The sequence below is a fragment of the Mizuhopecten yessoensis genome, unplaced genomic scaffold (assembly GCF_002113885.1).
Source record: "Mizuhopecten yessoensis strain PY_sf001 unplaced genomic scaffold, ASM211388v2 scaffold8123, whole genome shotgun sequence".
NCBI classification, from domain to species: domain Eukaryota; kingdom Metazoa; phylum Mollusca; class Bivalvia; order Pectinida; family Pectinidae; genus Mizuhopecten; species Mizuhopecten yessoensis.
The window spans coordinates 2396952-2407184 of NW_018407390.1; the positions used below are offsets into that span (position 1 = coordinate 2396952).

The following is a 10233-nucleotide window of genomic DNA, read 5'->3' on the forward strand; positions in this document are numbered from 1 at the left end:
ATGTAGTTACACAAGATTTACACAAGATGTACAAATGTTGTCAAATGTGGTTACACAAGATGTACAAATGTAGTCAAATGTAGTTACACAAGATGTAAAAATATAGTTACACAAGATGTACAAATGTGGTTACACAAAATGTACAAATGTAGTTACACAAGATGTACAATGTAGTTACACAAGATGTACAAATGTAGTTACACAAGATGTACAAATATAGTAACACAAAATGTACAATGTAGTTACACAAGATGTACGATGTAGTTACACAAGATTTACACAAGATGTACAAATGTTGTCAAATGTGGTTACACAAGATGTACAAATGTAGTCAAATGTAGTTACACAAGATGTAAAAATATAGTTACACAAAATGTACAAATATAGTTACACAAGATGTACAAATGTAGTTACACAAGATGTACAATGTAGTTACACAAGATGTACAGATGTGGTTAAACAAGATGTACCATGTAGTTACACAAGATGTACAAATGTAGTCAAATGTGGTTACACAAGATGTACAAATGTGGTTACACAAGATGTACAGATGTGGTTACACAAGATGTACAATGTAGTTACACAAGATGTACAAATGTAGTCAAATGTGGTTACACAAGATGTACAAATGTAGTCAAATGTGGTTACACAAGATGTACAAATGTGGTTACTCAAGATGTATAAATATAGTTACACAAGATATACAAATGTAGTTACACAAGATGTACAAATGTAGTTGCACAAGATGTACAATGAAGTTACACAAGATGTACAAATGTAGTTACACAAGATGTACAAATGTAGTTACACAAGATGTACAAATGTAGTTACACAAGATGTACAAATGTAGTTACACAAGATGTACAAATGTAGTTACACAAGATGTACAAATGTAGTTACACAAGATGTACAAATGTAGTTACACAAGATGTACAAATGTAGTTACACAAGATGTACAAATGTAGTTACACAAGATGTACAAATGTAGTTACACAAGATGTACAAATGTAGTTACACAAGATGTACAAATGTAGTTACACAAGATGTACAATGTAGTTACACAAGATGTACAAATGTAGTTACACAAGATGTACAAATGTAGTTACACAAGATGTACAATGTAGTTACACAAGATGTACAAAGGTAGTTACACAAGATGTACAAATGTGGTTACACAAGATGTACAATGTAGTTACACAAGATGTACAAAGGTAGTTACACAAAATGTACAAATGTAGTTACACAAGATGTACAATGTAGTTACACAAGATGTACAAAGGTAGTTACACAAGATGTACAATGTGGTTACACAAGATGTACAAATGTAGTGACACAAGATGTACAAATGTGGTTACACAAGATGTACAAATGTAGTTACACAAGATGTACACCTGGGCCATTCTTATTTGCAAATGATTAGGCAGGTTGTACCAGAGTTGATCATTTTTGAAATAGGGACTGACCAGTGATTTGATGTTGTTTTCTAGCGAGCCTAATTGGTAAAAACTTTCAAGGCATGCATTAACATTTACAGGGTCCATCAGGTTTTACCCCTGAAATATTACATTTAAAAATTGGATGAACTGGTTGGTCTGCATAAATGAAAGTCTCCAATTGACCTGCTAGATACAAGATCAAAAACTAGTTAAAACATTTCTTATTGATTTGACCTACCAGAAACATGACCAGAAACAAGTTCAAACACCTGTTACCGTTATTAAATAAGGACTCATTGTAACCACAGATTCATTAGCTAGAATTGAAAAAAAAACGTGTTCAATATTTTACGAAGTAATTGGAAAACTAAACTATGGTAAAAATATATGTTAACTACACATAAAAGGTCAAGGTATTTGAATTTGTATCAAAGGTGAAAATTAAGGCAAGGGTAGAGCCAACGCCGTGGTTTTCTTAATGGTGGAATAATTTGGTCCTTTGCTCCTCGTCGGGATACCCGAAAGTATGCAGGGGATGGAGTAAAAGTGAGAACATCATAAAATAGATTCAATCACAACAGGCGAAGGAGCAATAAGTTATTCCTGTAGTTTATTGGAAGTGTCGACCAGTTTCGCCCCTACATTGGGCTTCTTCAGGACAAAATTATAGGATATTTCTATCCCTGAAGTACTTAAAATTGGGGCACATACAATTGTTCTACATATATATATGTATAGTGACATCAACTACAAGAATAACTTATTGCTCCTTCGCCTGTTGTAATTGAATCTATTTTATGATGTTCTCACTTTTACTCAATCCCCTGCATACTTTCGGGTATCCAGACAAGGAGCAAAGGACCAAATTATTCCACCATTAAGAAAAACCACGGCGTTGGCTCTACCCTTGCCTTGTTTTAACCACTTTGATTTAGAGCCCCTGCATCTCCCGGGATCCGCTGTAGGAAGTTTTCAGAGTCTGCCATAAGACCAACCTATGCTTCCAACCATCAAAATGCTCTCATATGGCTTCATAAAAACCATGGTTCAGTTACCCAAAAGAATGAACATTAATAAACTCTTTACTATTGGAAACAAAATGTCTATGAATTGGGCGTATCAACCTACTGCAGAGGTACCCTATTTTATAACATTACACAGACCTAAGGTTGTAAAACAGAAATCAACAGACAAGGTTAATTACATGAACTTGTTGTCACTATTTTACAAAGTGTTCCACAGACGTCGAATTAAAACCTACAGAGGTAAACACCATATTCAGCAGCGCATTCACAATGATGTCATTCCTATAGGAGTTCCAGTGAAGTTTTGACCCCCTTACCATACCAGAATCTACAACTACTCTACTTAAAGATAGAAAAGATCATGATACAATTCCCCCTGAACAACACTTTCAGGAGCCATCCCAGTATGACAGGGATCCATGTCATAGGGAAATGGTGACCATATGGCCACTCTAAGAGAGGACCTTTCCTTCATCTAGGCCTTGGACTCAAAAACTTTTATTATTTTTTTATTNAGACCAGTATATCTACCAGCTGGATGAAACTCTGCACGACAACCTACCAATGGACTATTCAGTATGTAAAGAGTTTGCATTCTCTAACTATTATGTCCCGCTAGACAACATTCTCATTGATGTCCTTTTAGATATGTATTGATATTGGCTTAACAGAGTTATCTATCTTGTACTAACTATTGATGACGTCACAATACTACCTATTGTTTATGACGTCACAATCTCTGCCATTGTTAATGATGTCACTATATATATATATATATATGTAGAACAATTGTATGTGCCCCAATTTTAAGTACTTCAGGGATAGAAATATCCTATAATTTTGTCCTGAAGAAGCCCAATGTTGGGGAGAAACCGATCGACACTTCTAATAAACTACAAGAATAACTTATTGCTCCTTCGCCTGTTGTGATTGAATCTATTTTATGAAAGGTCAAAATATATTTAATGGTATTTATATCAACTTATCAAATATGTAATTTACATCTTAAATTGAACCCATGTTTATTTGTCAACAGTTATCTAATTTCTTTAAAAGAAAATACATTACTTTGTAATAAGATATTTGACTTTTTGTCATCACAGTCTGCCCAGGTGGAGGTAATTGTTGCCCTCGGTGCCTTCGGAGGTAGGATGGACCAGGTTTTTGCTAACATTGATGTTCTGCACCAGGCACAGAAACTTACCTCTGTACCTGTAGTCCTAGCCTCTCATTGTCAGATGTGTGTCCTTTTGAAGCAGGTACATTGCATGATTTATTTATTAACAACTTCACCTTCATGCACATCAAAGAGTATTTGTAAAGATATATCGTATTGTAAATGAGTTTACATTTTATTAGCTTACCTGGCCCAAAGGACCAAGGTGAGCACATGCTGTACTGTGGCAGTTGTTGTCCCCCGTTCTGTCTGTCTGTCTGTCTGTCTATCCAATTGTACAAACAAATGGACTGAACTCATGTTGGGGGGGGGGGGGCAAAAAAGGGGAAATTAGCCATAATACTCAGACTCCTTCTCTGGAACTCAGAGAAGGTTAAACCATATTTAGTTAGAAGTATTCTCAGGTGGTGGGGATTCAAAATTGTACAAATGAAAGGGCTGACCCCCTTGGATTAAGCAAAAGAGGGGTCATTTAATTTGGCCATATTGCTTTAAGCAACTTTTTCTCTTGAATTAAGAGAAGGATATTTCCCACATTTGGTTGAAAGCATTTTCGGATGATGGGGATTTAAAGTTGTACCAGTTGAAGGACTGACCCCTCACCCATAGGGGATCGGGATGTTACCAGAAACAGTTTTTAACTAAAAAATGATCAAGATCCCTACCCTATAACCATATAAAAATGTATACAATTGCTGAGTATATAAATATGAGTACACATATGCTACCAGGAATGGACCAGGGTCTGGCCCAACCCATGGAGACATAATCCCTGGGTCACAATTTAGAAGTAGTTGAGATTGGCTCAAGGGACTGACCCTATCCCCAGGATGTTATGTTCTGTCTTAGGTAGCAATATACAGTAGAAATGGCCCGACTCTGAAAAACAAGGCACATGTCGAGGAAATGTAAACACAGCGGATTTACCCTACACAACACATATATACATGTATATATATTTGTAAACTGCATTACATATACAATACATATAAAGTACTGAGAAGTGTAGAAAGCCCTTTTTTCTATGTATGTCACTTGTGTGAAAACCATGGTTACCACATCAAAAATTACCAAAGAATGCCAAAAAATGTTATTTTTGACCTAAAATTTGACCCCAGCAACTAGCAATTTTTTTCCTAAGTTCTGTCTGAAATTAAAGATTACCTACTTGGTTGCAGAATTATCTGGGTCCCAGTTAAGTTGTAAAACTTGATTTTTTGCAATTTTGTGTCGTGTGCTGTTGTCAAAATTTTACCTCCTGTAAAGCTAGCTTTTCATGTGTCGGCACCCTTTGGATTATGGCCAAAATTTTGGTATCGACCAAATTTTTCATTTTTTCATTTTACAAATGTGAAGCTCACATAGCCCACTTCATCATGCTTATACCAATTTTAGTACAGTTTTATTTTTATAATTTTTTCACATATCATTATACAGGGGTTAGCCATTTAACAAAAATATCACCCATGGCCACAACCCTCTACTGTACACTGCTACCTTACATGTACTTTCAATGAGAACCTTTTGCCATGATTGCTTAAGTATCCAGGTGAGCAATGCAAGCCCTCTGGGCCTCTTCTATGAGATTGATGTCAGTTGGTGATCCCAAAGTGAAGCTTTATGTAATTCTTTAGACTTGTTTAAAAATCTGTTGATTTAGAAAGATATTCAAGATCCATTTCATCATATTACAAATAAAGGTCAAAGAAAATTGCCTTTTCAGACCATATTAAGGTCACCTGAGCTTGCTCAAGTGATCTATTCTAATCGCCTTCCGTCCATCGTCGTTCGTCGTGCGTAAACCTTTTTACATTTTCAACTTCTTCTCAAGAACCAGTGGATGGATTTTTTTCAATAAAATAAAGCTACCAGCACCTACATTGTATGATATATAACTCAGGTGACCGCTAAGGCCCTTGGGCCTCTTGTTAATTTTCAACATCGCAATCTTGATGTGAATATTGTTTCATTGCAATAACAATGCTTTGACATCCTGTTTAATTCTGATGTCACACTAGTTAGTGTATAATTAGGTAATGTGCAATATATATGACATGGTTGTAATCGCTTCATAGCAATATATTCATATGGTATATGTAGTATGGATCTCCTGTTGAATTGACTCTGATCTGAGTTGTCCAATCCAACTGGACAATTCTGTTACTTACTTATAATGTCTTCCATTTAAATGACAGACCTTTGTTTTCTGCTTCTTCTAGGACTCTTTTTTTCTGGGCCCTATCTTTAAAATCATTGAAGATATTCTAAGAAATATCATTTCAGACTTTAACAATCTTGCTAAAAAATAACCAATGAAATTGTAGTTCATTTGCTAAAAAAACAGAGTCACTAGGGAAAGCAGAAAGACATTTTATTTTACCCAAGAATAATCATTATCTTAAAAATATCAATTGTTGTGAAATTGATAGGGAATGAAGCACTGCCTACAGGTAGATACAGGCCACGAGGGCGACTGGTGTGGGTTAATACCTGTTGGACGACCTTGTCTCCACATCACAACAACAGGACTGAAATGGAACCTCGGTAAGGCCTCAAAATATATTGCCCTTTGTTTTCACTTCTTAGAAAAGTAGAGTAGGTACATGGTATGTAGACGTAGCATTGTATTTGGTATAAAGTTTTACGTAGACTTTACAGTGTCTTGTTTTTGTAGTGAAGACTAATGTACTTTGTGAGCTTGCATGGACAAACATTTTATTTTGAGTTTCAATCAGTAATCTCTTGAGATCACATGGCCCGTTCAGAAATCCAATAAAGCCACCATATTTTTTCGAAATCTATTTCAAACTTAAGATGAATTTCTCAACAGCTGGTTTAACTGAAAATTGAAAAAGATGATCTACTTTTATGTTCCTGACAAAGACATTGATGACATTTGTTTTTTTGGAGGAGGTATAAAAAATAATTATTGGCATACTTTATTGCGATTAATGTTTTGTTCATACGCCCATGAAAACTTTAAAAAATTGCCATCAATGCTTAAATACAATCAAATGATATAAACATTATTTGCTAGATGATTACTATCAATAAGAAGTAAGAAATAATTACTTTAAGAAAGAAAACCAAATATCTACGTAGGCGAATCATCAAATCCAGAGGAGAATCACCTGACTGACCCCACCCTACAACAGCAAGAAGCTGATCACACTTACACATACCCATCCCTAATCACTAAGTACTTACTTTACCTGGCCAACAGGTTTCCATAGCACCTGTGTCTGTGTTGCTTGTGATAATGTATTTGTTATCTTTTTCCTATGATAACTCTTTAATTAATGTTCTTAATATACCTAGTGAGTCTGTAGGCGTGTCACCCTGTATAAATAGACTTCCTAAATGAAATAAAGGATAGGTATACTTTAATGATATCCTGAGGATATAGGAGGTGAGATATGTCGAAGTGTGTGACATTTGTGATGTTCTGTGAATTTCTGTCTGACTTTCAAGTATAGAATTTTTAGGTCACCTGAGACTATTGCGATCGCCTTTTGTCCGGCGATGTCCGGCGATGTCCGTCGTCCGTCCGTAAACAATTTACATTTTCAACTTCTTCTCAAAAACCCCTGAACCAATTTCAATGAAATTTTGCAGAAACCTTCCATGGCCAAAGGTCAACAAAAATAGTGGCCGATTTGGTCCCCAGCCCCCAGGGTCAAAAATCTTCTTCTCAAGACCCAGATATGGTAGAATCAAATACTCTTCATAGATGGAAGGGTCTTAAGGTGCTCTACCAAAATTGTGAATTTTATGACCCTGGGGTCTCACGTGTCCCCCTGGGGAGGGGGTAAACTTTACTATAGTTTATATAGGGAAATCACATTTTGGACCAACATTTTCTAACTTTCATTGAAAGTAATTCAATTTGGGTTAGCATTATCAGTATTGGATAGCAGTTTGATATAGTATGCACATATCAGCCCTGACTGACCCCCTGACAAAAATCTTCTCCTCAAGACCCAGATATGGTAGAATCAAATACTCTTTATAGATGGAAGGGTCTTAAGGGTTATGACCCTAGGGTCTCACGTTTACCACCTGGGGAAGGAGGGGGGGGGCAAACTTTATTATGGTTTATAATGGCAAATGATACTTTGAATATTACATGTTAATAACTTGATTGGAATCATAACCCTGAGTTGACAGTTTGATACTCTGAATTTTTTTAGCCAGCCCTACCCCCAAGGGCTGTAGGGTGGGGCCCAAAGGAGTCAGTGTGCTAAAATTTCTTCATTTTCCTTGTTTAGAATCAGAGGTGCTAGTTTCAAATACTTTTTAGTCTTAAATCTGTATGCTAGATATTGAATAAGGTGGTTTTATTGATTTTGTCACTGAATAATTTTTCTGTTCGTGTTAAAAACAAAATCAACTCTCTGTATAAATATATCAGGTGACCTTTAAGGCCCATGGGCCTCTTGTCTACTATGCCATTAACTCCTTTTTCCAAAAATCCATGTAAGAAAAAAAGTTTAATACAGGAAATTTTTGACTTCTCAGAGGTGTACATCCTTAAAGGAAAAGTTGACGGACGACGGACGGACGACGGACGCCGCACCATGACATAAGCTCACTTGCCCTTCGGGCAGGTGAGATTTTAGAAATACAAGATTTGTACCTATATCTTGGAATAATATTAAACTATAATGGTGTTTTCACAAAAGGCAAAAGTAAATTAACAGAGCAGGCATAAAAAGCTTTAGATGCATGGTGTATTAAGATCAGAAATGTTTCCATCCCTGTTGATCTTCAACTGATATTATTTGATGCACTTGTGTCACCTATTTTATCTTGGGCTATGAAAATACAAAAAGTATCGAAAAAATACATTTACAGTTTTGTAAGCAGAGACTTAATATTCGTAAAGATCATATTAAATTAAAGAGACAGGTGCATCATAGCTATACAGCCTTGATGGAGATCTAAAGTTATTTTAATCTAATTAGAAGCTATGGGTGTCTATAGGTCTCACTTTGACATATTTTCCATCATGCGTCATCCTTCTGTGAGCATTTCATATATCTAGCATCTTCTCAAAAATTACTGTGTGATTTCAAAGAAACTTTGCAAGTAGCTTAAATGGCTAAAGGAAAACGGAAAAAAAAGGATTATATATTTTTTTTTAATATTTTCTGACTACCCAGTATGTGTTGGTCACTCCCGAACATCCTTTTGTTGGTGAATTCACAGTTGCTATATTTACATTACTTAATCTTGTTTTGTGCACATGTTAGTTTCCACGTCATGAAGCACGATGAAAAACAACATTATATCTCAGGTGAATGTTAAGGCCCACAGGCCTCTACTTTTCTAGTCTTGTTCTACCTGTGTTTTATTATATGAAAATTCAGGAAACAAATCTTTAAAAAGGAACATGCATCTGTAATAATGAATTCAATAATATAGGTTGTGAAAGTGGTATTTTGTCTTCTGCAGATAACCAAGGAATGGAGTTTGGTCAGCTGATTAGCACATCCAATGCTCTTGAAGGAAATGGACTGGTCACCATAGAAACGGACAATGATTTGTTATGGTGTATGGAAGTGAAACCTGATGCTGAATAACTACCAGATATCTGTAGTACGTTAGGATACGTCAATGTGGTGCTATGAAGATTTGCTTTGATTTAAACAGCTTTATTCAATATATTTGTTTTACAATTTATGAAAATGTTTTACAATTTATGAAAATGTTTTACAATTTTTGAAAATGTATGTTAATTATTTTACAATAACTATTGATAGCTGTTAGTGTGATTAACTTGAACAGCTCTTTTTCTTAATTTAAAATCATGTTGATTAATAATTTACATCAATATATTATCTTCATATTTAAGAAATAGTATACCGTATACTTAAAAATTCAACCTATTGATGTATATATGTATGTATATTTATAACCAGAAATACTTTCCCGATATTTTTTAGTTTGAAGTCATTATCTTTCTTTAAAGTAGTTTTAACTAATGAAACGATAGCCATACGAATACCCCCACTCCCTGCATATCTGTTGCTGTATGAATAGTGTTGAGTACTTATGATTAAGGTAAAATAGTTGAACGTTTACCTCATAAATGTATTTTTTTTACAGCACACTATGATCATGTGACCTTCACATCAAGTCTAACATCCATACATAAAATGGTAGCCAAGACATCTGTAAGAGGCTTACATCTACACCGTACATGTATTTTAAACTTGAGGTCATGTTGAGGTTGAAAAGAACAAATTTCATAATCAGACATATTCCTTGAATATAGAGTACACTTACACCAAGTCTGAAGTCAATAAAAACCTATATTACACTGATTTAGTACCTGAGGTCAAGGTCAAAGGTCAAATAGAGGCCACAGTATGTAAATTGTTTGATGCCCACTCATGAAACAGCAATTGAAATGTGCTCGGGAAACTATTATTTAAGTACTTGAGGTTGATCGAGGAAAAAGGTCAATTGAAGTCACAGACACCAGGTCTGAAGTCAATAAGAAAGCTATATTACACTGTGATATAGGACCTGTGGTCAAGGCCAAGGTCAAGTAGAGGCCACAGTGACTTCATTTTAGGGTGTAAGACACTGC

General features: G+C 35.3%; 1 protein-coding gene across 4 annotated transcripts in view; it reads left to right on the forward strand.

Moving 5' to 3' along the window:
• LOC110454988 (thiamin pyrophosphokinase 1-like) overlaps window positions 1-9892 on the forward strand; it is an 18921-nt gene extending 9029 nt beyond the window's left edge. For all 4 annotated transcript variants that reach the window (XM_021504843.1, XM_021504845.1, XM_021504844.1 and 1 more), the window contains 3 exons: window positions 3565-3720; window positions 6068-6182; window positions 9093-9892. In XM_021504843.1, the coding sequence (XP_021360518.1) occupies window positions 3565-3720; window positions 6068-6182; window positions 9093-9220 (399 nt within the window). In that variant the 3' untranslated portion in view covers window positions 9221-9892. The remainder of the gene's footprint in view (window positions 1-3564; window positions 3721-6067; window positions 6183-9092) is intronic.
• The last annotated feature ends 341 nt before the right edge of the window (window positions 9893-10233 follow it).